The 27,978-nt window shown below is 38.2% G+C and overlaps 1 protein-coding gene across 2 annotated transcripts; it reads right to left on the bottom strand.

Annotated features, from left to right (window-relative positions):
• Nucleotides 1–8,921: 8,921 nt before the first annotated feature.
• Nucleotides 8,922–27,978, bottom strand: TGDS (TDP-glucose 4,6-dehydratase). Of its 2 annotated transcripts, XM_014864852.3 has the most exons (12): nt 27,741–27,978; nt 25,525–25,591; nt 24,196–24,264; nt 22,916–23,006; nt 18,483–18,625; nt 17,253–17,351; nt 16,196–16,255; nt 14,957–15,000; nt 14,201–14,366; nt 12,712–12,770; nt 11,964–12,061; nt 8,922–10,843 (listed from the first exon to the last, which is right to left on the bottom strand). In XM_014864852.3, the coding sequence occupies exons 1-12, from the start codon at nt 27,824–27,826 to the stop codon at nt 10,758–10,760; spliced, it is 1,068 nt and encodes a 355-aa protein (XP_014720338.1). In that variant the 5' UTR covers nt 27,827–27,978; the 3' UTR covers nt 8,922–10,757. The 2 variants fall into 2 exon arrangements, with proteins under 2 accessions (XP_014720338.1, XP_070376140.1); XM_070520039.1 differs by lacking the exon at nt 11,964–12,061 and having other exon boundaries at nt 9,381–10,843; nt 27,741–27,966.

Below are 27,978 nucleotides of genomic sequence, written 5' to 3' on the forward strand. Positions count from 1 at the left end.
GCCCTATGCAGGTGTTGCTGCTGCCACCTTTCAGTTGCCCAGCCTGATGGCTCAAATGCAGCCTCCAAAGTCCGAGAAACTGGTCATCAGAGCCTTACAATGCCAACTTACCCTGGTGCTCACTTTATTCATCCATTTCTAGTAGGAGAGCTAATGAAATAACACTAGGATGCTGTCACTTTCCAACCAGGTTAGAATGGTGGGTTTACACTCCCCAGGAACTCACCAGCTGTAGGATTCCATATGACTAATCCTTGCTCAGTCCTCCAAGCAGGAGACAGCCTGGCAGGACGTCTGTCTGGACATGGTTGCCATGGTCCTCACCTTGGCGATCCTCTTCCAGAATCTCCTCAGTCAGGGAAGGGTGGGAATCCACAGGACTGAGGGATCTAGGGATCTAGGATTTTGCAAGCTCGAGCACACCTGCTCAAGGGGTTAGTTAGTCAAGAACTTTCAAAGGTGAGCACCAGTTTTCAGGGTTACTCTGGCCCGGCAAACACAACTCCAGCACTCATGCTTTTAACCATGGCATCATTTTGCCTCCTTCTACAACAGTGCTGGGAGAATTGTCTGAGAACGAGCGAGACCAGAATGGGATCAGGAACTTAACACTGTGATGAAAACTGAGAGCTCCTTCCCTGTGGCATATAAAAGGGAGCTAAACAGGGACAGATGAAAGCATTGCTCACAGTTTTGAGACCCTATCTGTTGGTATGGGGCCTCAAATGTTGGTAGTACTGATACTGTATGTAAAACTTTGAAATTTTCTTCAGCAATATCCTATAATACAGGTGCAGAATTAGAGAAAGGTCAGGTTCATTCAAGGTTGGACTAGGTAAGGATAATGCTTGGAACACGGCAGGAATTCAGCAATACAGAAGGAAGGAAGGAGGCAGCAAGAGAGCAGGCAGCAGGATTAAGAGTGCTAGGAACGAGTTTACACCAGTTTGGACCACTGGAGTCCAGACTGAGTAGGGGGAGTAGTGAAGCCAAGTCAAGGATGATGAGATGGACGGTTGAGGCTCATCTGATTGGGATCCTAAGTGGAATCCCGGTTGGATGGACCCTGAAGCTCATGTCAGGGGAGATGACATCAAAGGGGATGCTCCAAATAATGTTCAATCATGTCATTAAAAAAGATCTGCTTCAAACACCCCAGCTGAAAAACCACAACAATATAAATAGGCAGTTCAGACAAAAAGAAACACAAGTGACCAATAAACATACACAAAAAGCTTAAGCTAGCTTAAGCTAGCTTATAGAAGTGCAATAAAACAATAGAATTTTTACATCTTTCAAATTGGCCCAGATTAAAGGGTCTATTAATGCCCACAACTGGACACAGGGCAGGGAGTTTCATCTGTAACTTTGCAATTTTAAGTGCTTGTGCCTTTGGACACAGAAACAGCATTTCCAGGCATCAATCCTTCAGAAATACCCTCACCTGTGATAGGGTAGGTGCGTACAGGGATTTCAATGCAGCATTTTTTCCATAGTTGTAACAGCTGCCACTATAAATCACGGCCTTCATACCTGCCTGCACCTTCGTCTTGGTAGTGGTAGGGTTTCTGCTCTCATATTCCTGTGACTCTTCAAAATTCACTTCTCTCCTCAGTTGCCTCCCCTATCACTCTCAAGAAGAAATTGCGGCCATGGTGCATTTCTTCATGTGCCTTCCCCAAAGTCTCTATATCCAAACTCATCTCAACACCTGCCTTTACTGGTCCAGGAGGATGAGGTGAACTCTACCCATCTCACTCCACCTTAAGGTCAGTACTTGCCCGTGGAGCCCATCGTCTCAGACATTGTACCCCATTAATTACCCACTTCTGACTATCATCAATCTTTCCTTCTCTACTCCCCAGTCTTCAGTTTAGAATAGTACACAGTCCATTCCATGCTAAAAACAAAATAAAGCAGCTTCTGAAAACCCTTCTGAAAGGAAAACCTCAATTTCCTTCTCTACGCTCAACTAGTACCACACTCAGACTTCTAGCCACCAAATGTGTGTTTTTTTCCACACCAAGCAATTCTCTAATTCTCTGTGGACACCAACTGGGTATCCTACAGTTCAATTCACTGCGGAATTACCATCAGACCCCACAGGTTAAGGGCTCAGTCCCACAAGACTGCCCCCACTTCAGATGCCAATTGTAAGTCCAGGTTATCACCTGCACCTCTGACAAATAAGCTCTAAATCTGAGGTTCCCACCAGCCCCTCCTTGGGCTCAATAATTCGCTAGAATGGCTCACAAAACTCAGGGAAAGACTTTACTTTGGTTTTTGAGTTTATTATAAAGGATACAACTCAGGAACAGCCCGACGGAAGAGACGCATAGGGCAAGATACAGAGGAAGGGGCACAGAGCTTCCAAGCCCTGTCCAGGTGCACTCTCTCCCAGCACCTCCATGTGTTCACCAACCTGGAATCTCATTGTTCAAGAGTTTTCATAGAGCTTAATCTCCAGGACCCCTCTCCCCTTCCTGGAGGTGGAGGGATGAGATTGAAAGATCCCATTCTCTAATCACTTGGTCTTTCTGGTGACCAGCTCCATCCTGAGACTATCTAGGGGCCCCACCCTGAGTCATTTAATTAGCATAAACTCAACTCTGATCTAAAGGGGCTCCTTATGATTAAGAGACACTCCTTTCATTCAGGAAATTCCCAGGGTTCTAGGAGCTCTGTGCAAGGAACCTAGGGCAAAGACCAAATATATTTCTTATTATATCACATCCTCCTACAGCTTCCTTGACCCTGCCTCCTCTTTAGGGCTGGCCCTCTCTTGATTTTTCTCAGCTCCTCAGGTCTAAATTGCATTTCTCCATTCATCACTCCCTAACCGCTGCTCAATCTTTATTATCCAGATGCCTCTCCTCTCCCCTACACTCTACTAAAATGTCTCCGGAAAATTTGCCTGCACATTGCCAAAACCAAAGGACGCTTTTTAAATCTTTGCCTTCCTGAACTTCAGCTAGATACCTGCTTGCTATTGAATGTCTATCCCTCTGGCTTCTGTGCTGTTATTTCCTCCTCTGTTGTTTTTTTTTACCATTCCTTATTCATCTTCTCACTGCTCCTGTGCCTGCAACTAATGCCTTGGTATTTCTCATGGCTTGTCTATGAATCATGCCGCCCACCATCAACCTTGTCATTTTATATGCTCTCCTTGGGGGGATTTAATCCACTCTCAGGGTTTTAGTAACCATTTAACTCCCATATATGCATCTGTAGATCTCAAACCCTGCCCACCAATTTGAGCATCTGATTCATGTGTTTGACTGTTTCTACAGATCTCTAAAGCTCAACAGATCCCAAATGTAATTTACCGTTCCTCTACTCTTTCCAGTTCAACACTGAAAACGTTAAAATACTGCCCAAGTCAGGAAAGTGCACCTCTCACGTATAATCAATCAACAAGTTCTTTAATCTGCAGAGTCCTCACACCTGTCCCCGACGCTGCCCTTTGCAGTGAGGTGCTTCAGGCCTTATCATCGACTGCCTGATTTACTGCCACAGCTTCCTAACTTGGATCCCTGCAGGAGCTCAATCTTGCTTCCTTAAATTCATCTTCCATACTGATGCCAGAATAAGCTATCAAAAATGTAATTCTACAGTCAATAAAGATGGCAAAAGATCTCATAACATGTAAAAACATTCATGATATATTGCTTAGTGAAAAAAAGCAGGCTCCAAAACAGTATATCCATTATGACCCCATTTTTGTTTTTTTTTCTTTTGAGGAAGATTAGCCCTGAGCTAACTACTGCCAGTCCTCCTCTTTTTTTGTTGAGGAAGCCTGGCCCTGAGCTAACATCGTGCCCATCTTCCTCTACTTTATATGTGAGACCCCTACCACAGCATGGCGTGCCAAGCAGTGCCATGTCCACACCCGGGATCCGAACCGGAGAACCCTGGGCTGCCGAGAAGCAGAACGTGCAAACTTAACCGCTGCACCCCCGGGCCGGCCCCCATTTTTGGTTTTTAAAAATGTTTATATATGTTCTAAGAAATGAAATGAAGAACATACATCTAAATATTAACAGGGGTTATCTTTCAGTGGTAGGTCATGGGTGATTTTCTTTTTTTTATTGATTTAGTTTTCCAAGCTTTCTGCAATAAGCACATATTATTCTGGAATTAGCAGCCAGATAAATCTCACAAATCTAACAGTGTCAATTTCTTCCTTAAAATTCTGAATTAGCTCTCTGCTGGCAGGATGAAGCCCACGAATTTTTTCACAGCAGACAAGGCTGTCCACGACCTGGCCACCACATTCCTCTCCAGCCTCATCTCCTCTCTAACCATATAAAGCACTGGTTCTCAAACATTAGGGTGCATCAGAATCACTGGGCCCCACCCTCACAGTTTATGGTTCTGTAAGTGTGGGGTAGGGCTCAGGAATTTCTAACAACCGATGCAGATGCTGTTGGTCTGGGGATACATTTTTTAAAATTATTATTGTGGCAAAATATACATAACACAAAATTTACCATATTAACTATACATATATATTTTTTTGTGAGGAAGATTGGCCCTGAGCTAACATCTGTGTTAATCTTCCTCTATTTTATGTGGGGTGCCACCACAGCATGGCTTGATGAGTGGTGCTAGGTCCATGCTGTGCCTGGGATCCGAACCTGCAAACCCTGGGCTGCTGAAGCAGAGCACACAAACTTAACCACGATGCCACTGGACTGGGCCCAACCATGTTAACTATTTTTAAATGTACAATTCAGTGGCATTAAGTATATTTTCAGTGTTGTGCCACCATCACCATTATCCACTTTCAGAACTTTCTCATCATTCCAAACAGAAACTCTGTACCTATTAAACAAAAACTCTCCCTTTCGCCCTCCACCCCTCCCCTGGCAAACCTCTATTCTACTTTCTGTTTACGAATTTGTCTACTCTAGGTACCTATATGAGTGGAATTGTACAATTCCATTGTTTGTATATACTACATCTTATTTATCCGTTCGTCTATAGATGTACATTTGGGTTGTTTCCACCTTCTAGCTACTGTGAATAATCCTGCTATGAACATTGGGGTACAAGATCTGTTTGAGATCCTGCTTTCTATTCTTTGGGATATATAGCTAGAAGTGGATCATATAGTAATTCTATGTTTAACTTTCCGAGGACCCACCATACTGTTTTCCACAGTGACTGCATCATTTTACATTCCCACCAGAAATGCATGAGGGTTTCAATTTCTCCATGTTCTTACCAACACTTGCTCTTTTCTGCTTTTTAAAATAATAGCCATCTTAATGGGTGTGAAGTGGTTCTCATTATAATTTTTATTTGCACCTCCCTAATGAACTGGGGCACATTGTGAGAATGATGTGCTAGAGTAATACTGATGATCTGTAGTTCCCTGAACAGACAGTATTATTTACAACTTCATGCTTTCACTCTGCTAGTCACTCTGCCTTGAATCATCCTTGGTTTCCTCTATAACTCTGGTTCATCCTTTAAGTCACAACTCAAATGTCATCTGTGAAAGCCTTCTCAGAACCTCTCGGTTGGGCTAGTTGACCTCAAAGAACCCCTGAGAGGCTCAGGCCCCAGGAGCACCAGGTGCTATGCAAGGTGGGCAAGGCAGAGTGGGGAGAGTAAAGCACTGGACTAAAAGCAACTGATTTGGTTGAAAGTCTGTACAGGGAGCTGATGAGCCCCAAGACCACATCCCCCATGGCAAACGGCCAAGTGGCAGCTACAGAGGTCCCACCACTTGGATTTCCCTATAAGACTGAGTTTGCCATTCAGCTGCCAAGAGTGCAGTTACCTGACAGCCTCAGCCTACAGAGCCTGCAGTCTCCACCTCACTTCTTTCTGAGCAGCCTCTAGCCCATGACTGAGCATAATGGTACACCTGGCATTTCTGTCCAGTGTGGGACTTTGCAGCACTGACCACATGCTGGATAACAGCTATGCAGCAGACCTAGAATGCAAGTGATATATTCCACCAAATATATGACACCATCAGTTTTAAGAAGCATGATTATTTCATATACCACTAAGAAACACACAACCTAAAAATTATCCTAAGACATAATAGATTTCCTAATTTCAGAAATGTTGAATAGTGAAGAAGCGTGGGTCTTGGTATCAATTAAACACAGTAGTTCAGATTGGAAGATGGAGGGCTCCAAGAGTTAAGTCCCTAAGAATGAAATGAAATTCAGGTGGACGCCGGCCCTGTAGCTGAGTGTTTAAGTTCCTGTACTCCACTTTGGTGGCCCAGAGTTTGCTGGTTTGGATCCTTGGCATGGACCTACACACCATTCACCAAGCCATGCTGTGGTGGCATCCCACATAGAACTAGAATGACTTACAACTAGGATACACAACTATGTACTGGGGCTTTGGGGACAAAAAAGAAAAAGAGGAAGATCGGCAACAGACATTAGCTCAGGACTAATCTTCCTCAGCAAAAAAAAAAAAAAAATATATATATATATGAGAATATCTTTAAAAAAATGAAATCCAGGGATTATCTGAAATATTTGAGCATTTAGGAAGGAACTTATTAACTACGACAGAACTGATGGAAAAATTAAAGATAGCACTTAGAAAAGAGAAAAGAAAAATGAAACAATTACTAACTCCAGGAAAAACCAAAGTTAAGAATTATAATAATAACACTATTCTTGACTCTATAATAAAAAATACATATTTAATTACAATATAAAATACTAACTCAATTTAATTAAAATTTAATGTGGTTTTACCGTTTTGGGAAGATTGGAAGAGAATGGGAAGTTGGGGGGATAGCAAGAGAGGTAAATTCTCATCTATTATTACAAGAAGTTGATAATAAGAGCAGTATAAACATGCCACTTAAAAACATAAAAAGAGATGCCAGAATGGGGGAATATGATGGTGGAAGAGAAGGCTATGCAGAAGAGGAAAATATCAAGGATGACTACAATGACTACCAGTTTCCATTTATTAAAATAGGGACCACCAGGGCCTTAGGATCATATTGAGATTGAAGTGCTCCAAAGGCATCAATTTGCAAATATCAAGTAGGCAATTGGATACATGAGATTTCAAACTGGAGATCAGAAGCTCAGAAAAGAGATCTTCGCTAGAGATAAGAAATTGAAATTTGAAAAGACAAAAAAAGATGGTAATTGAAGCCATGGGAGTAGACGGCATTTCTCAAAAGGGTTTTAGAATTCCTGTGGTAGGGGTGGGATGGAAGCCAGATAGCAGCAAGTTGAGTACAAAGCAGGTGAGGAAAGGCAGACAGCTTTCAAAGGCCCCTTGGAGACTAAAAGCTTTCAACATAACTCAGCCAATTTCTTTATTTTTAAGGTTGCTCTTAACTTTAAGACTTTATTTTTTTAGAGCAATTTTAAGTTAACCACAAAATTGAGAGAGAAGTACAGAGATTTCCCACGCATTGCTTGTCCCCACATACGCAGAGCCTCCCCCATTATCAACATCACTCACCAGAGTGGTACATTTTTTACCAAGGATGAACCCACACTGACACATCACAATCACCCAAAGTCTATAGTTTACCTTAGGGTTCACTCTTGGTGGTGCACATTCTATGGGTTTGGACAAAGGTAGAATGGCATACATCTAGCATTACGTTATCATACAGGGTATTCACGCTGCCCTAAAAATCTTCTGTGCTCTGCCTATTCATCTTTATCCTCCCCACCCGGCAACCACTAATCTTTTTACTGTCTCCAGTTTTCCCTTTTCCAGAATGTCACATAGTTGGAATCATACAGTATGCACCCTTTTCAGATTGGCTTCTTCCACTTAGTAACACACACTTCAGGTTCCATGTCTTTTCATGGCTTGACAGCTCATTTCTTTTTAGGGCTGAATATTTCACTGTCTGGATGTACCAGTTTATTTATCCATTCACCTACTGAAGGACATCTTGGTCACTTCAAAGTTTTGGCAATTACAAATAAAACTACTATAAACATCCTTGTGCAGGTTGTCGTGTGGACATGTTTCAACTCTTTTGGGTAAATACCAAAGAGTGTGATTGCTGGATCATATGGTAAGAGTATGTTTAGTTCTGTAAGAAGCTGCCAAACTGTCTTCAAAGTGGCTGCACCATTTTGCATTCCCATCAGCAATGCATGAAAGTTCCTATTGTTCCACATCCTTGTCAGCATTTGTTGTTGTCAGTGTTCCAGGATTTGGCCATTCTAATGGGTGAGTAGTGGTATCTTGTTTTTTTAATTTGCATTTCTCTGATGACATATAATGTAGAGCATTAATTTTTTTTTTTACACTTTTTGTATAAAGCTTTGGGGTTTTTTTTTTATTGAGTTATTGATAGGTTACAATCTTGTGAAATTTCAGTTGTACATTAATGTTTGTCAGTCATGTTGTAGGTGCACCACTTCACCCTTTGTGCCCACCCCCCACCCCACCTTTCCCCTGGTATCCACTAAACTGTTCTTAGTCCATAATTTTAAATTCCTCATATGAGTGGAGTAATACACAGATTATCCTTCTCTCACTGGCTTATTTCACTTAACATAATTCTCTCAAGGTCCATCCATGTTATTGCAAATGGAATGATTTTGTTCTGTTTTGCAGCTGAGTAGTATTCCATTGTATATATGTACCACATCTTCTTTATCCATTCGTCTGTTGCTGGACACTTAGGTTGCTTCCACGTCTTGGCTATTGTAAACAGTGCTGCAATAAACATTGGGGTGCATAGGACTTTTGGGATTGCTGACTTCAAGCTCTTTGGATAAATACCCAGTAGTGGGATGGCTGGATCATATGGTAGTTCTATTTTTAATTTTTTGAGGAATCTCCATACTCTTTTCCATAGTGGCTGCACCAGTTTGCATTCCCACCAGCAGTGTATGAGGGTTCCTTTTTCTCCGCAACCTCTCCAACATTTGTTGCTATTAGTTTTAGATATTTTTGTCATTCTAACAGGTGTAAGGTGATATCTTAATGTAGTTTTCATTTGCATTTCGCTTTGGGGTTTTTTTTACTGGTTTTTCACTACACGTTCCTAATGTCTGTCGAGGTCATCTCCTGAGATCAGACGAACAATACAGGTAAATCATATTGAGTATAGGGGCTGGCCCTGTGGCTGAGTGGTTAAGTTCTCGAGCTCCACTGTAGGCAGCCCAGAGTTTCATTGGTTCGAATCCTGGGTGTGGATATGGCACTGCTCATCAGACTACACTGAGGCAGCATCCCACATGCCACAACTAGAAGGACCCACAATGAAGAATATATAACTATGTACCGGGGGGCTTTGGGGAGAAAAAGGAAAAAAATAAAATCTTAAAAAAAAAAATCATATTGAGTATATTAAAGCTGGAAACAAAAGTACATACCAAAATATGCGCAAGAACAAATGACAGAGAACAAATGACATAGAGCGTTTTTATTTTGTCATCTACTCCCAATGACCAAACTCCTCCAAAGACCATTTGCTTTCAGTTGGTCCATTTTCCACCTGTAGCTTCCTAGCCTCCCTGAGTTCTCACCTCCACTCCTTTATCCCTACTCCTCATCTCCATTTTCTCTAGAGCCACAGGCTACCTCCAAGAAGCATTTTCTTCCCTACACAACTAAGACCCGTGGAGCATCATTTCAGTCATGCTCACTCTCAACTCTCTAGTCATCTCCCCCACCTGGCTTTTCCTATGCCCAGCTCTGGCTCAATCTATTTTTACATATCTCAAAATTCTGAAATTACAGTGTTCAATTTTAGTTTGTGTTTCATTCCCGTTTGGCAAATGCTCTTACTAATTTTAAATCTGCTTACTCTTTCCCCAATCTTCATATCCTCAAGGCCCTTACTCCACTCCTATCCCCTCAACCACCTGTGAGTTTATGACCCTGCTTCCTACTTCACAGAGAAAATAAGTCATCACTCATGAACTGAACCAGAAAGCTTGGCATAATCTTGACTCTTTCCCTTTTCTCAACACAATATCCAATCAGTTACATTTCCAAATCATCTTAAAGTCTTTAGGGAAGAGAGGAATTAAGAATAAATAATCAAGTATTTTAAAAAATTTTCTACAGCAAAATAAAAACATACATTACTAAAAAAAGCCACATTGTACATTAAATACATTAAAATATTGATAATTTTATAAATAAAATCATTTTAAACAGTAAATACATGATAAAATTTCTCTCATACAAGGTTACTTATATATAGTTCAATGACTGATTTTGAAAATATAAAAACTATATCCTTCTTTTAAAAAAACATTTAACTTAATTTTACAAAATTATCAAAAGTTAAAAAGTGCTAGATATGCTTCCATTTTTAAATTACAGCACAACATCAGACCTTAAAAAAAAGATTAATTAGGGCATAAGGCTCAGCCTATATTGCCTAAAAATGAAAACTTCAGAGACTTTCTATGCAGTGGGAGAGGCTGGGAAGCTGACTGAGTGCAAGGCCAGTGAAGGCTGTCCCCTGCCCAGGGCTACTACCTGTCCTTGCTCTCAGAAGCAAGCGACTCCTTCTTCCCGGCCCACTCCTAGGGAGGAGTCTTTCTATGCCTACTCGTTCCTCATTTTCAAAAGACAAGGTTTCTGAAAGAATTTTGATATTTAAATCCTATGCCAATACTGAAATTCTTCTAAAGATTGAGGCATTTTGCATTGAATTTTATACAAAAAGTCATGATCTTATTCCAAATGAAACGAGGATACTTCATTTGGTGACTTGATTTCATACCACTTGTCGAGGTAGGATAATTTTCTTCTTTCTCTGAAAACAGCTCTGACTATACAAACGATGGTTGTACTGGAAAGGGCTCTAATGCCTTTTCCGCATTCTTCCAGTTGTGAAAATTCTCTCTGTACCACTCAACTGAAAGGAAAAACAAAAGACAAAAATAAAAAATAAAAACTAAAAATAGGATAAACAACATTTACTGAGTTCATACTAAGTAAAAGTCTTGCCCATCAGCTTATCAGCAGGCAAGAGTTGCCTAATGATGTAAACAATCTAATTTTAAACCTACCAATGAAGTTAATCAGAAAATGTTTCAGCACCTGAAAACTTAGATTTAAAAATCAACTTATTTTTAACTTCAAAAGTCCTTCAATACTGAATTTGCTGGTATAAGTGTTTAAGACATTCTGATTCTAAGGAATTCAGGAGGAAAGGGAGATAAGTCATTTGCACTGGTTTTACAGTCATGGAAAAAAGTATAATATTTTGTTCACGTAAATGTAGCAATACTACATTATAGGCATAGGGAGATAATACGAGCTTCCTTCTGTTAATATGTGAAATTATTTTATGTCTCTACACTATAACATTTTTAGTTAAAAAAATGATAAATTATCTTTGTATTTGCTTTTAAAATTCAACACAAGTACTTTGTATTTCAAACTCTTAATCAAGACTTTTTTTTCCTATATTTGGGTATATCCTTTACCACGAGTACATTTCTAAATAGAACTTTAACATATATACACAGACTTTATATACACTTATTTTAATGGATATTTCTGCATAAACCAAATTTGTTACCTATTTGTTTGTTTCAATATAAAAAGACTCAAGGCATTCAAAGACTGTAAACTGTCTCTATTTCATCAAATCTAAGACACCCCTGATCGTAAGATGGACCATTATTTTACATACCGCTAAGGAAAAGTGCTTACAATAATAATTATAAGATACTAGTGATTGTAAAACACACACTTTTCAAGGAGGTGAAAAAATATATATCTGAAAATCAATGAAAGAGGTATCTGACAAATGCTAATAAGATATAAGGAGACTAATCAGAAGTTAGTCTATGAAATTCAAGAAGCTTAGGAAATATATTGCTATTGCTAGAAATAGATTAGATGTTACAATGTGAAAAGTGAACATGATTCATCACAATATTCTGCTGAATTTGTAGTGTTCTAAAAATAAATTTCTTTTCTTTTAAATTTTCCTGAATCCCCCCAAAAATGACCAATTCATAACATACTTGTTTTCTTTATTCCTTCTTTCCAAGGCACTTTAGGTCTCCAACCTAAGCCATGTATTTTTTCTGACTTCATTGGATATCTCATGTCATTGGTAGGTCTTGGAAAACAAAACAGATTTAAAATGACGTTGTGGATGTACATTTACAAATTTGAATACTAAGATAAATAATGCATGTCCACGCATCTCTAGCATAATTCAAATTTTTTCTTAAAAAAATTTTCCCTGAAGACAAGCTTGTAGAAAATTTGTAAGATAAAATATATATTAAAAAAAAATCATCTATAACCCCAGAAGCCTAACCGTCTCTGTGGTTTATCCTTTTCTTATTTCAGCCACAATCTAGGTATGAATACAGTGCCTCATACCTAAATGTTTGATGAATGAATAAATAAATACACATCAACTTATTAGGACTCCTGTGCTTCACACCCTGGGTGGAGTACTTTATATACATTACAATTAAACTTTAAAATAGTTTTGTGAGCAAGATATTATTTTCCCTATTTCACACTTGAGGAAACCTCAGACTTGGACAGGGTCAATAATTTTCTTTAAGTCACACAGCTAGTTAGTAATAAAACACTTTAATATACTTTATTCTGATGACATCTATAAGTAGAAAAAAAATACTTTAGGAGAAAACTCAAAAGACATAAACTAGTTTCTGGTTAAGTCCATGTATTTTATAATTTTACAAGTACCTAAGATTTCACAACCTTTCCCCCGTGTTTTAACTTGTTACTCACCTATCATTAACATAATCAACCCAGTTTTCCATTTCAGACTCTGAACTGGTCTCTTTGATCTGTGAAAATGGAGAAGGCTTTTGAGTCAAATTGAGACCAGAGAACGACAATGGTATTCAATAGCTGATTCCAAAGAGAAGAAAAACCACCTCCTCTAATTAGGGGAGATAGCTAAAATGAACAGCATTTTAGTAACACTTTCCATACTTTATAACCTAAACTCCATCTGAAGCTCAGCGAGATTACACAATATATAAACTATGGGAGAAAATAAATTCTTTTGGCTTTTTGTTATTAATCAGTGTGATATTATGATTTATAATAAAAAAATATATACTTGGTCTTCATCCCTGTTCTTAGCACAGTGCTCCTAAAATCCTTGGAATTTCCTAAGTGATGGAGAGATAAAGCTGTCTTGTGCTATTCATCACAAGCCCCTTTTACCACACCAGAGTTTGTTAATGAGTGATTTCTGGAAAACCCCTAAGGATGAGGGCTGGTTGCCAGGGGAACCATTCACGTGATCTGATGCATAGCACTCAGCCCCCTTCTCCCTATCTCCAGGGAGAGAAGATATGGAGATTAAATTAATCGCCAGAGGCCAGTGATTCAATCAATCATGCCTACTTAATGAAGCCTCCATAAAAGCCCCAAAGGATAGGGTTTGGAGAGCTTCCGGGCTGCTGAAAAATGCAGGTGCTGTGAGGGTGGCACGTCTGGAGAGGGCATGGACACTCCACACCCCTTCCTTCATACCTTGCCCTATGTATCTCCATCTGGCTGTTCTGAGTTACATCCTTTGTAATAAACCAGTGATCTAGAAAGCAAACTGTTTTCCTGAGTTCTGTGAGCCACTCTAGCAAAGCACGTCCAATTTATAGCCCGTTGGTCAAAAGCACAGGCGACAATCAGCTCCTGTGACTGGCATCTGAAGCAGAGCACAGTCTTGTGGGACTGAGCCCTCAACCTGTGGGATCTGATGCCATCTCTAGGTGGATAACATCAGAATTGAGTTAAATTGTAGGACACCCAGCTGGTGTCTGAGAATTGCTTGGTGTGGAAAACCCACACGTTTGGAGTACAGAGCATTCTGTGAATAGTGTAAAGGAAAACAAAAGTTTTTCCATACACTCGGTTTCCCTTTCTACTTAATCCTGAGATTTGAAATTGATGTTCATTAATACATACAAGCATTCCAAACTATAGTTATTTATATATCATTGTTCCTCGATTCTGGACACACAATTTTATATTTTTGAAATTGAAGCATTTCTTATAATAGGTATATACATTTAATGTATTAGGATTTTTTTTTCCTAAAAAGCTGTTACTAAATGAGCGATACAGTTTCAAATAATGACATATCTTAGCATACATAAAATATACATAATTATGAATTTCATTTTTTACTTGTTCACTTTCCAATTGAGTAAACTATAAATTGTTGATTTTGAATTTGGAAAACAATCCTTTCACAATATATACATACCAGTTGTATTAGTTCTTTGGCAAGCTGGAGAACAGACATTTCAAAATTGGTTCCGATGTTATAAATTTCACCTGGTTTCCCCTTTTTGAGGACAGTGAGAAATGCTTCTACTACATCAGTAGCATAAAGGAAATTTCTTGTTTGAAGCCCTGACCCATGAATGCAGCTAAAAAGATGAAATGAAAGGGACTCATAAAGTGTAAAAATGTACGCTCTCCCAAACCCGGGTACGGCAATGCCTGGGTACAATTCCAGAGAAGCCAATGCCCATGGCGATCCTAGACATCTTTTACTGAAAATACAAATTCTTATGACTCTTCTAAATTTTATCCATGGTTCTTAAACGATCTCCAAACCTCCTGAGGGTACTCAGTAGGAGAGTGGAAAACATAAGTGACCCCTGCGAAATATTTATTCATCAATTTTATACCTTAAATTCACTTTGAAGAAATATCTACAGTTCTATGAATTAAACAAATTCTTTGAAAAAGTAAAACTACATAAAAATCGATGTCAAATTTTAATGCTGTTACTCAGAGTTCCAGGATACATTATTTAAGAATTGAAATTAGAAAGTATATTATAAAGATGAATTACAGATTATAATTGATTGTAGAAGGAATTCTTAAATTTGTTGGGACACTCAATTCTATGGCCTCCAACTCTAAGACTTTTATGATTTTCAAGACAGACTGTCACTAAATACTAGTAACATAGCAAAAAAACATGTGGGTACAAAGGTAAATAATAACATACCATTTCCTGTTGTGTTGTAGTAAAGATATAAATTTTGGAATAACCTAAAAGAATATTTAAACATCATTTCAGACTTTGGAAATACACTCATTAATATGAATCTGAACTCATCATAAATTAAAAGACTATTATTAAGAAATATAGATAAATTCTAATTCTTCCTATCAGGAGTTCAAGAGAAAAACCTATTATAATTTTGTTAAGTAAAAGAACTCTAAGCTTCTTATTTCACAAAAACAAGTTATCTGCTACATAAATATGAAGATAAAATGACATATACAGTGGAAACACTCAGAAGAAGTCTTCACGAACAGTCTGCTCCCATCACAAAGCTCACGTTTGTGCTGATTTTATAAGGGCAGGGATCCTATCTCACGGCTTTACAAAGAGCACCTATTCAGTAAGTGTTGGTGAAATTAATAAAAAGTAAATTCCAGTGCCATGGATTCAAAGAAAATTTACGTTAAACAGGGTGAGATAAATTACTAAATTTATACTCAACCTGTTAAAGATACTCCAAAAATTAAGCAAAGTAGATATTAATACCAGCAGATCATGACATGGCCCTTTCCTTTGGGCAAATAGATCAATACAACTGGCTGCCAAGTGAAAAACCCAGTCCCTAAATATAGGCAGAGAAAGCAACAGTTACTTAAAATTGGGCTTAAAAATACAGAACTAACCAGCATTTTCAGTCTTTTAACTGCATTTCTTTATTCGCTACTTGTACTACTTTCTGGAAGACATTCTGACCTGCAATTATAAAGAGGGAACTTGGGGACAGTTAACGAGCTGACTAACACAAATTTATGTACAAGCTCCCTGCATCACACTCTAACTACCTTTTACATCTCTGTACAGTCTGATGTACTGCTCTGACTGCTAACCAGGAGTCTTAACCAGCATGACAGTAGTGATGGGAGTACTCCATAGTGCTTTAGAATCCTGCAAAGTACAAGGCATTTTCACATATATGATCTCATCGGAGCCTTCAAAATCCTTTCTAAGTCACCCTTCAATTTAAAGATGAAGCTCAAGGGCTTAAGTTCATGCCAACTGGTATCAGGTTGAGACTTAAACTCAAAATCTGATGAGAGTTGCATATGGCCTACACAGCATTTATAATTATGTACAATTAAAACATAAATTATTTTAGACAAATAACTGAAGAAAAGCTATTTTAAATAATGAGAAGTTATGATCACTAAAACACACCATGAATTCAGAAGTAAAATGTACCTTTTCTGGATATTGATGTGGTCCATAAACATTACTGCTTCTTGTGATGACAACTGGAAACTTAAAGAGTATTCAACATTAAGGTAATGGAAAGGTCCGATAACAATTATCTAAAGGCAAGCAGTTTTAAATATGGGTGCTTTTGGCTAAATAATTCCACACACCTTAAAGACAGAAGCGAAGGGATTTTTTTCTAATGTAAGGGTCCTGAAAAGACAGGAGAGGATGAGATTCAGATAAGGCAGAGGTTGCAAAAGGAAGAAGAGGAATATTCTCTTTACTGGGACAAGGGGAGGACGAATATAGATGGAGGTAGGTTTGTAAGTCTGATAGCAGAAACTAAGGAAATTTCCACCTGATTACTTCAGAGACCAGCTCTAGGACTCTAGGTTTGGTTAGATGTTAAACTTCAAGTTGGCTTTCTCTGTTGTACCAACGCTTACGAATAAAAAGAGCTACCATGAAAGGGGAAAGGACCAATGCTACCGGAACACAAAAGGCAAGCGAATCTTAAGTAATTTTCTGGCTTGCCTGTCTGACCCCGTCCCTAATAACTGCACAAGAAGACTGGGGGAAGCCAAATGTAGGGATTTGAGCTGATGATTTATAGTGAGTAAGGCTCCCACATTGACAGTGTAAGAGCCAGCAGGCAAGTCTACCTCCCATTCATGAGGAGCCAAGAGAGGTGAATCATGCAGAAGGAGCAGGTGGAAGGGAAGGGAATGTGCCCTCCCTCTGTCTTCCTTCACTCAGAGGATTCCTGGGAATCAGGATATTCCAACAAGGCTTTTCACTATAGCTGTAACACTCTACCTATTACTAAAGCAGGAAAAAAATATACACAAATTATTCCTTTAAACGATGAACAGAACAGGAAGAAGTAGGCCCTTCCCTGTCTACACAATGTAGGAAATCAGTTTTCTTAATTCCTTAATATATAACTTTTCTCAATCTATGTCTTCTACTCTAAAAGAGAAATGTTTCTAATGCTAACTTGGAGTTTTAATACCTAGGTCCAGAGAAAAATGATTTGAGAGTTTCTGAAATCAGTTCTTACCTTATATCGTTCCCAGTAAGACTGTACAAAACACTCAGCGGCTGCTTTAGATGATGCATAAGGATTTGTAGGTTGTTTGGGTGAAGATTCATCAAATTCCTAATTTTAAAAAGATATATTTAAAAAAGACGTGTTATGCATACTTTCTAAGTAGAAAAATCAGTAAACATATTACAAACTTGAAATGTTAATCACTACATTTAAAAAAACATTTACTGAACCCTGACTATGTGGCTGCCATTTTTCTAAGCACTTTCTATGTAGTAACTTCTTTAAAGTTCACGACAACCCTTTAAGGCAAGCAGGGAGAACAGTAAGTGCAAAGGCCCTGAGACAGAAGCATGTCCAAAGGAACAGCAAGGAGGTCTGTGTGAGGGAAGAGAAATGGAAGATGAGGTCAGAGAGCTGGAGGGAGGAGAGAACATGCAGAAGCGTGAAGGCCACTGTAAAAACATGAACAGGTTTCTGGCAAAGTAATGTCATGATCTGACTTATATTTTAAAAATCATTCTGGCTACTGTGTCAGATCTGATGCAGGGTGACAAGCATACAAGAAGAAAGAAGTTTAGCTCAGAAAAATTGCAAAGTGAGTTGAAAACAGTTACTTCTCAGAAGTTGGATTGGGGATTAAGGAGAAGTGGTCAGGGTCTGCTTTTTCTCATGAGTTTTTTCAATCTACTTGACTTTTTTCACTATGTATGTGTTTTGGTAAAATAAAACAGAATGAGGTCATTGTAAACAATGACTATGAAAAATATAGACGAGAGAATGGAGCCATCTTTTTGCACAAAACGTATATTTACAAATGATTAAAAAAGGAGAACAGATTCCAGTTTCTACAGTAATTTCACACGTGCTCCTTGCCCCTTGACAGTGCTTTCCTGAGGGGAAGAGACAGGTGAGCAGGCAGTATGCTGCAGCCTAACTGACATCTGCCATGGCCCGTGGGAATGCCATCCATCATGTGAGACTGGGAGGAAAAGGTGAGACCTGCTGCTCTCTTACAAAATATCATCAGTCAAATTACACATAAATCTGTCCCAAGACTAGGTTAGTGTTGCCAGTTGGTGGCACATTTGATCTGAACAGAAGACACAATGGAATAACATTTGGCGAGTCCCAGAAGTGTGTCCAATCAGAGGATGAGAAAAGCCCAGAGTAGGTTTTAATAAGACAGATTTGTATCATGATGTGTAGTGAGCAGGTGAAACACACATTTCCTAAGCTTACCTTATCGAGACTGCCTCCATATACTTCATCTGTGCTGACGTAAATAAATTTCTCCACTCTGGCTTCATGAGCAGCACTTACCAAAACGTGAGTGCCATAAACATTAACATATGTAAACTCAAAGGCACGTACAAATGAAAGATCTAAAACAAGAGAAAAAGCTAGAACAATTCCACCCAAGGGACAAAACAAATACCAAATGATAGACTGAGTTTTAAGGAGTAATAATGATTTCTAGTGGAACTGAAAAAAACAAAACAAGACAGACTTTGAATTCTAGAAAAAAACAGAGCTGAGAATAGATACATGGAGTTAAGTGTCTAAGGACCTTGTATTATTTGAGAGGAGGGCAAAGGTTTTGATGGACTTTAGCCCCTGATAAGCTAATTACACATGTTGTAATTTTTAGGGGAACCACTCAAAGCACACAAACAGACTATATAACTTCCAACTAGCAGAGGAAGAAAAAGGATAAAAAAAGTTCCTCAGTCAAGTCTTTAAAAAAGCAAGCATTTTTTTAAAAAGCATTTTTTAAAAAGGCAAGGAAGAATTTTTTTAAAAAGAATTTAAAAAGAAACAAGCAAAGAAACAGAACAGGTGAGAAAAATAGAAAGTACACAATAAGGTGGTAAAAATAAATCCAAATATATTAATAAACTAAATGCTCGGGGTAAAGATCAAGGATGGTGACACTGGATTAAAAAAACAAAATCCAAACACAAATTGTTTATAAGATATACAGCTAGACCATAAAACCAGAGAAAGGTTGGAAATAAAATGATAGGAAAAGACATATTATGAAAATAATAACTAAAGGAAGGTGACAGAGCTATACTAATTTCAAATAAAATGCTCTTCAAGGCAGTATACATCACTAAGGAAGAAAGATCGCTTCATATGAATAAAAGGTTCAATTCACTAAAAATACACAGAAGATTTGAAGAATATGATTAACCTATTTAACCTAATGGATATGTAAAGAACAATGCACCCAACATTTGCAGATTACACATTCTTTTCAATACACATGTAATATTTATAGAAAGTGACCATACATTGGGCCAAAAAGCAAGTTGCAGCACAAAGAACTGAAATCATACAGTATGTTATCTAACCAATAAAATTAAGCTAGAAATCAATAACAAAAAGGTAACAAGAAAATCCACACGTTTGAAAATTAAGATATACACTTCTCAGGAACCCATGGATTGAGAAGAAATCAAATTCTTAAAAATAAAATATAATAAGAATAATGCACATGAAGACTTGTGGAATTCAGATAAATCAGTATTTAAAAGTAAATTTGTAGACTAAAATGTAAACATTAGAGAAAAGCTGTAAATTAATAAGCTAAATATTATCAAATATTATACAAAAGGTAGAAAAAAATAGAAAATAAACCTAAACAAAGTAGAACTAATGAAATAATAAACATCAGAGTAGAAATTCATGACATAGAAAACAAGCATATGATGGAAAAGCTCAACAAAGTCAAAGACAATTTTTTGGAACAACAAAAGGGTGGGATGGTTTGCTTTGCTGATATCAAGAATTATTATAAAGGTACAGTAATAAAGACAGTGTGGTAATGGCATAAGGACAGACAAAGACCAATGGACAGAACAGGAGCCCAGAAATACCAGCATGCATAAATGGGCACCTCATCTACAATAAAGGTGTCAAGGAGGAAAAGGTGAGTCTTTTCAATAAACGGTGTTGGGTAAAACTAATATTGATATGGGGGAAAAATCTGAATGTAAAAGGCAAAACAGTAACTTTTATAAAAAGAATATAAGAATATCTCCATGACCTTGGTGGTAGGAAGAACTCTTACCCAGAACACAAAGAGCACTGACCCCAAGGGAAAAGGTTGATGAACAGGACTACACAGAAATGCAGACCTTCAGTGACCAAAAGACACCATTTAGAAAGTGAAAAGGCAATGGAAAGACTGAAAAAAGTAATGGCCAAAGGTTTGGATCCAGAATAGATAAAAGACTCATAAGAATCTGTAAGGAAAAAATTGACAACCCACTAGAAAATGTAAAGAGACTTTCCAAAGAAGATAGACCAAGGACAAAGGGAAGAGGATAGTCCAATAAACAATCGCAAACGTTTTTAACCTCATTAGTAGTCAGGGAAAAATAAAATAAAACCTCAAAAGACTGACAACAGCAAGTATTGGTGAGCATCTCATAAAGTGCTGGAAGGAGTGTACAATCACTTTATCATTAACCAAGTAGAAGGATTTGCTCTACCAGATAGGAAAGCACTATATGAGTCAATATACTGTGTAATCAGCCCAAGCATAAACAAAAAGAGAAATGAAGAGCTGACAAACAGATACTCATATAAGGATACTTAATATATGACCAGGCCATGGAAACTGGTGAACTTTTCTGTAAGTGGTAGAGATCCAATTGGTATCCAAATAGAAAAAAGTGAAATCGGACTCCTATTTCATACTGCACATAAAAATAAACTTCAGATAGATTACAAATCTAAATGTGAAAGATAAAACTTTTCAAAGATAACACAGGAGAATATCGTCAGGAACTTGGGGCAAGAAAGAATTTAAGATCCAAAAAGCATTCACCATAACATAAAGGAAAAGATACATAAATTCAACTACATGAAAATTAAGAACATCTGTTCATCAAAACATGCCAGAGGGGCCTGCCTGGTGGCATAGTGCTTAAGTTTGCACACTCCGCTCCGGTCGCCTGGGGTTCGTGGGTTCAGATCCCATGCACAGACCTACAGACCTACACACCAATCATCAAGCCATGCTGTGGCAGCATCCCACAGAGCAGGACAAGATATTTTAATACACATAACAAAGGACTAGTATCCAGAACATAAATAAACTCCTACAAATCAATGAGAAAAAGGTAAATAACCCAATTTAAAAAATTGGCAAAGATTTCAACAGCATTTCACAAAGAAGAAATGTAAATTACCAATAAACATACAAAAGGTGCACAGCTTCATCAGTAATCAGGGAAACAGAAATTAAAACCACAATGAAATACGATTACACACTATTCAGACTGACAAAAATGAAAAAATCTGATAAAACTAAGCTTTGGTGAGATCTGGAGCAAGAGGTCTCACATCTTACACACTCTTGGAGTGGAAACTGGTCCAGTTACTTTGGAAAACAGTTGGACACTATCTCAATGTTGAAGTGTGAAGATCTATGATTCTAGTTAGATACTGAGAGAAATGTGTACTAATGTGTTCCAAGATACATGTCTAAGAATATTCATGGTAGTGTTGTTCAAAATTGCCCAAAAGTGTAAACAATCCAAATGCCCATCAAGATAAAACAGATACACAAATTGTGGTATATACTTAGAATGGAATGCTGTGTCACTGAAAATGAACAAATTATACCTACACCCAACTACAGGGAGGAATCTACAGAAACGAAAACGTTAAGACCAAAAAACCTACATGTTATTTTATATATACATTTTTATAAAATTTTAAAACAGGCTAAACTAACCTATACTGTTGAAGGATAAATACATAGACAGTAAAACTGTTGAGAAAACCGAGTGAAATTATAACTTTAAAATCCGGTTATAAAGCAGTAGTAATATTACTATTAAAGAAGTTCAGTGACATTCTATCTGTTGTTTAAGTGATGGCTACGTGGGGATTCACATTATTATTCATTTAACTTTACTTCTAAATTCTTCTGAATGTATGTTATTATTTCACAATATAAATGTTAGACAAATTATTAGAAGATATTTCAAATATACAAAACAGTAACAGATAATAATGTAATGCTCAGAGGGCCAGCTCTGTGGCTGAGTGGTTAGGTCTGTGTGCTCTGCTTTGGCAGCCCAGGGTCTGCCAGTTCGGATCCTGGGCATGAACCTGCAACTACTCATCAATCCATGCTGTGGTGGCATCCGATACAGAAGAACTAGAATGACTTACAACTAGAATATACAATATGTACTGGGGCTTCGGGGCGGAGGAAAAAAAGAAGAAGATTGACAACCGATGTTAGTTCAGGGCCAATCACCCTCACCAAAAAGCAAAAAAAACCCAAACAAACATAAGGGAATGCTTAACTGTGTATCACCACCCAGGCTAAGAAAAACACTATAAAAAATACAGTTGAAGCCCTATCTCCCCAGAAGTAATCACTATCCTGTATTTGGTTAAACTCAAAGTTTTAAGATAGCATTCAAGGTAACACGTCAACCTAGACTAATAAAACTGACCTGAAATGTGCCAAATATCTTGATGACAGAGTGACCACGGGCTTGTTTTTCTGGTACAGTGTGGTATATGCTCTTTCAAGACATATATTAAGTACCTACTTGTTCAACCTCATTACTGGACTTCAATTTAGGCTAGTTAGCCACTGGAAAAAAAAATTTGTCCATCATAACCGTAATATAAACAATGCTTACCTACATGCGTTTGTGCAGCAAAATGTAGTACTATATCTATTTTCTCTGTTTCAAAAAGCAGTTTCACAAAGTGAGAATCACATATGTCACCCTATATAAAAAAGCAAACACGAAAAAACTAAGTTTCATTGAGCACTCCCATTCATAATTACCATTTACTATATAAGCCAAAAAAAGATAAGAAAAAAATTAATTCTTCCTGTCACCACCCTGGTTTAATAAATAGAGAATATCTTGAAAATTCAACTGAGGGGTCAAGAAAGTATAGCAATGATACATTTCTCCAGCATCTGAGGATATAAGATATTCAATTCAAAATATTTTTTGGCAAGTAAGCATCTAAAACAATATTTTATTAAGCACCAACTACTATTAAGGACTGCACTAGCTTTTTTCCATAACATTCTTGCCAACCTAAGATCATTGTGTTAATAAGAAAATTTTTAGACATATTTTTAAAAGTTTGAGACAGCCATTACTGAAATATATTTAAAGCAAGTAACAACTTGAATTACATTTTGAAAAATGTATTTAACCACAACTAAGTAAACTTATGAGTACTTTTGATGTTATATGTACATTTAGGTCTTCTAAAAATACATATTCTCGGTGATTCTTTGGTGACTGAAGGAAATACTTTCATATAGAAGAAGAGAATTATGAAACATTTGCTCAGTATAGTCTTTAAGACTTGTGGTTAAAAAGAGAATTTAGAGAATCTCTTTAAAAGAAACATAAATCATAAGACAGCTTCATCTGACATTAAAATTTCCCTTTGCAAATTAATGACCTGGCTCTCTGGTTTATACTTTGGACTCTTCTAAGAGTGGGTAGTAAGAACCAGCCTTTCAGAGCCAATCGATCAACCTTCATGGAGAAGACTAGCCCATGGGCTGGATGGTGGGCTTTTGGCTGTTGGCTGGCCTGAGTAAAACCCAGCTTTATAGTAATCTCTTTAAATCCCAGCATGACCTTATTAAGAAGGCTATCGAAGCCCTAAAAGTCACAGACCACGTAAGTCCAATCAGCTACTCATAGATCTGCCAAGGCACCAAAAATCAACATGTAGCTTTAAGACGTGGTGTCAATCTAATAGTATTCTCTATAGCCCGTTGTACTTCTGGAAACTACTAAGGCTTTAATAAGTGGGCTTTCCAAGTCCATATTATACAAGTTCGTAAACCCATATTACGCAAGTTTGTAAAGTAGAAAGATAAAATGTCTGAATGACTAAAAAGGCACAGTATAATAATTACATAATTATAAGAAAACTTTCATACCTGTATAAATTTGTAGTTTTGTTTGTTAGAAATGGTTTCAAGATTCTTCAAACTTGCACAGTAATCCAGCTTAAAAGAAGTAAGTGGGGGAGGGTGGAGAAACAACACAAAAAGTGAGACTGGCTATTCCTATAAAAATATCAATTTATTTTAAAGACCATAGATGTTGTGATTACAATACAAGAACATGTCTTCTTCAAGTGTTTGCCCTTTGCGTTTTTAGAAATTTCTGATATCTTAAAACTAAGTGTAATTTTATCATCTTTCCAAAATACAAAAAAACGACTTTTTATAAACCTCTTCTTTAAAAAATTTTCCTGTCCAGAATTGGCTCCAGCCACTGGTGGCTAGCAAAGTTTACCATTCCTTACTGAAAAGAAATCAGTGAATAAGACAATTATGTCTGTGTTATGCATATTATAACTCATTCCACTGTTTCCTGAGTTATCTGCTGGTAAATTGGTGTACAGATGGGGGAAAAAATTATTGTCGATGATAGTAAGGCAGGCAAAAATTCATAAGACTTACAGGTTATTCTTTGTCTACATATTTTTATTATTACATTTTATAAAATTAAGGTAACTAATCACATCTTATGTTTAAAGTCAAAAATCCAGCAATTACCAATCACAGCTTTCCGACTCCCCACAGAGACTCCAATTATTACAGAAAAATTCTCAAAACTATATTAACTTAACTGCATTTTAATTTTAAAAATATATTTAATCTTAAAAATAAATATATTAAAAAAACAGTCATGTGCCACAGAATGTAATCTCAGTTAATGACGGACCACATATATGATGGTGGTCCCATAAGATTAGTACCATATAACCTAGGTGTGTAGCAGGCAATACCACGGAGGTTTGCAAAAGTACACTTATGATGTTTGTACAACGATGAAATTGCCTAACAAGGCATTTCTCAGAATGTATCCCCTTTGTTAAGTGAAGCATAACTGTATAATTTTCCAGGAGGTGGGGATGATAAAACCAAATAATAAAATGATAAAATCAAATAATCAGAGTATCCCAATTCCAAAAAAGGTTAATAATCACAGGATTACACTCAATATTGAATTTAGGGTGAAGAGATTTTCTTTTGGTAAAAATACTGCAGTTAAAAACTTTACTTCATGGGCCATCATAGTAAATGAAAAAGTTTCAGAAGACTTTTACGTAAGGCTGAATATAGCACAAACATGATGATATATGCCCTTAAGTTGCTAAAATGACTAAACAAAAAATTAAAATATCAGCATGATAGGATCCTAATATTTTCTAAAAATGTAAAGTTTCAGTACTTAAAGCTCATTTTTATAAAACTCACCTTGTCTAGATTTATGATCATATAATTCGGATAATCTTCTACTAAAGAAACAATCATATGTGACGCACTATAAGAAAAAAGTGTATCTTGTTAGTAGAAAATTTAACCTTTTCCCTAAATTCTTGAATGTTACCCTAAGCTGTCGAGTGTTAGAAAACTATTCAGATACCTTTAAATTTCCACAAGATATAAATAATATAACTACACTGAATATACACACACCCACACTTTCCACTAACCTTCTCAACAGTATTGATACACAAAGTCTTACACTCTTTTTACACTATGTAGAAGACAGAATTCACTGGTCCTAGGTATAAGAAAAAATCAGTTTAACCAAATGATGCTGCCCATGCATGCTTTGAGTGTGGGAGGAAAGCAGGATGATAAATACAATGGGTGATGGTTAGTGCAAATGAACTGAAACTATAATGAGCCTTTTCGGCGACTGTAGGCATAACTATGTAAAAATTAAGTCAGTACGAGCATAGTGAGCTGTCTATGTTCACAGCAACCCTACTGCAGTTGCCATCTCTTGGTACAAGAATTTGGTGGTGTTAACCAGAATCCTTGGTGGGAGGGGGGAGTGGGGTGTCCTAGACTAAATCTAGGTTTCCAAGGCTAATGACAGCTGAAACCATCCTGAGTTGGATACGCATAGTGGCTCCTGGGTTTCAGAGGACCCTGAAGGGCAACCAGAGGCATATCTCGGCAAGACGATACAGCAGATTTTATCATATACATCAAAATGTTGCGCTCCCAGGAAAACGAGCAGCCTCTGACCAAATTATGAACTCAGACTTTGTACCTGGCAGCCCTTTCAAAGCATTCTCTAGGAACCCTTCCTGGACGAGCACTCTCACACTAGTACCACCTTTTTATGCCCACGCTCCTCTTCTCATTAAGCAAATCTTGCCTGCCTGGCAGCCTCCTCTAAGCCACTGTCAGCTTAGAAGACGTGATTTGATGTGCTAATGGGTGGGACGATAAAAAGATCCCATGTTCTTCTTCCACTAGACATTGGGAGAGTTTCCCATTTGTACTCCTGCATTCATCCGTTCAACAATTACTGAAGACCTTTATAAAATAAGCTAGGCCTTCTTCCAGGTGCTGAGTGAACAATAGTCTGCCCTCATCCACTTGACATTCTACAGTAGGGATGCAGGCAATAAGCAAGTGGACACAAACATGCAATATAATCTCAGGTAGTGATAAGTGTGTTAGTTGTGGGAGGGGCTATTTTCGATAGGTTGGTGAGGTAAGGCCTCTCCGAGGAGGGGATGTTTGAGTAAACATCTGAACTGAGTGATGCAAACAGCCTAAGCAAAGGGGAAGCAAGTGCAAAGGCCGGAGGACAGGAGGAAGGAGCTTCGTGTGTTCTAGGAACTGCAAGAGGGCAGACACAGAAAAGCAGATCAGGTTGGAAAACAAGGCTTGGGCACTGGTCTTCTAGATATGGTAAGGAGTTTGGATTTTATTCTAAGTCTGACAGGAACCATTGGAGTAAAACTACGCATTGATTGACTGAAACGCTGACTTGTGTGTGAGGAACAGACTTCAAGGGAACCAGAGTGGAAGCAGTGTGACCAATCAGAAGGCTACAGTAGCACTCTAGGCAAAAGAAGACAGGAACGCGGGCTAGGAGGGAAAGGGCCCGGCGTGAGAAGTGGTCGCCTTGACATATACTTTGGAAGTAGTGAGAGGACTTGCTGACTGAATGTGGGTGTGAGACAGCAAGAGGCATCAAACGTTTAGTACAGATCAAAGCACCAACAGAGGATTTTTAAAAGTCAGCTGAATAAATGAATGCCCTATCATAATCCAAAAGTCATTTTTTGGCGCCTATATGTACAAGGCCTGTGCAGGAGTATGGGGATTGGGGCAGTTGGTGAGAAGCTTACTGCAATGTGGGCGCGCTCAGAAGAGTGACAGGTGCATCTCAGGCCAAGTCGGAGGGCGGACAGTACCACGGCGCTTTTGCCTTGAGAAGGAGGCGTTTTAAAGAAGTGGCAGTTTCAAAGGAACCTACGCAGGAGGTTTCAAAGGAACCTCCTCTACGCAGGCGGGAGAAGGTAGAAGGATCTCGGCCGTGCCTTAAGACCCTCCCCATATCAGACCCCCAAAGTTGGTCCCAAGTTGCCAAGGGCAAGCAGAGTCGTAGGAAAGGGTTGGGGTTTCTGGGGAGCCACTGCTCGGCCAGCGGCGCCGTTACCTACATGAAACCAGCACCCCCGGTCACCAGGACCCGCTTCGCAAAGCTGCTGGGAGGACCCCAAGGCTCTGCCTGGCCCTCAGCCGACATCTCCAGCTCAGCAATGCCTGGCACCGTAAAGAGCCAGCTCTGTAGACCGTAGGGAAGTTCCACCGCGACTTTTTGCGACGTGTCTTGCTGCCGCGACACGTCAGTCGGGCAGGCAGCGGCAGCTTCCGGAGCGCGGACCGACGTGTCCCCGC

Source organism: Equus asinus, chromosome 11 (genome assembly GCF_041296235.1).
Source record: "Equus asinus isolate D_3611 breed Donkey chromosome 11, EquAss-T2T_v2, whole genome shotgun sequence".
Lineage (NCBI taxonomy): Eukaryota > Metazoa > Chordata > Mammalia > Perissodactyla > Equidae > Equus > Equus asinus.

What these genes read in the sequence shown, in the direction of transcription:
- TGDS (XM_014864852.3), bottom strand. Translation starts at nt 27,826, where the DNA reads ATGTCGGCTGAGGGCCAGGCAGAGCCTTGGGGTCCTCCCAGCAGCTTT. An exon ending in CTACAACACAACAGGAAATG is followed by an intron (nt 14,367 to 14,956) that starts GTATGTTATTAT and finishes TCATCTTTTTAG; the next exon opens with CTGCATTCATGGGTCAGGGC. An exon ending in CCAAAGAACTAATACAACTG is followed by an intron (nt 12,771 to 14,200) that starts GTATGTATATAT and finishes CCATTTTCACAG; the next exon opens with ATCAAAGAGACCAGTTCAGA.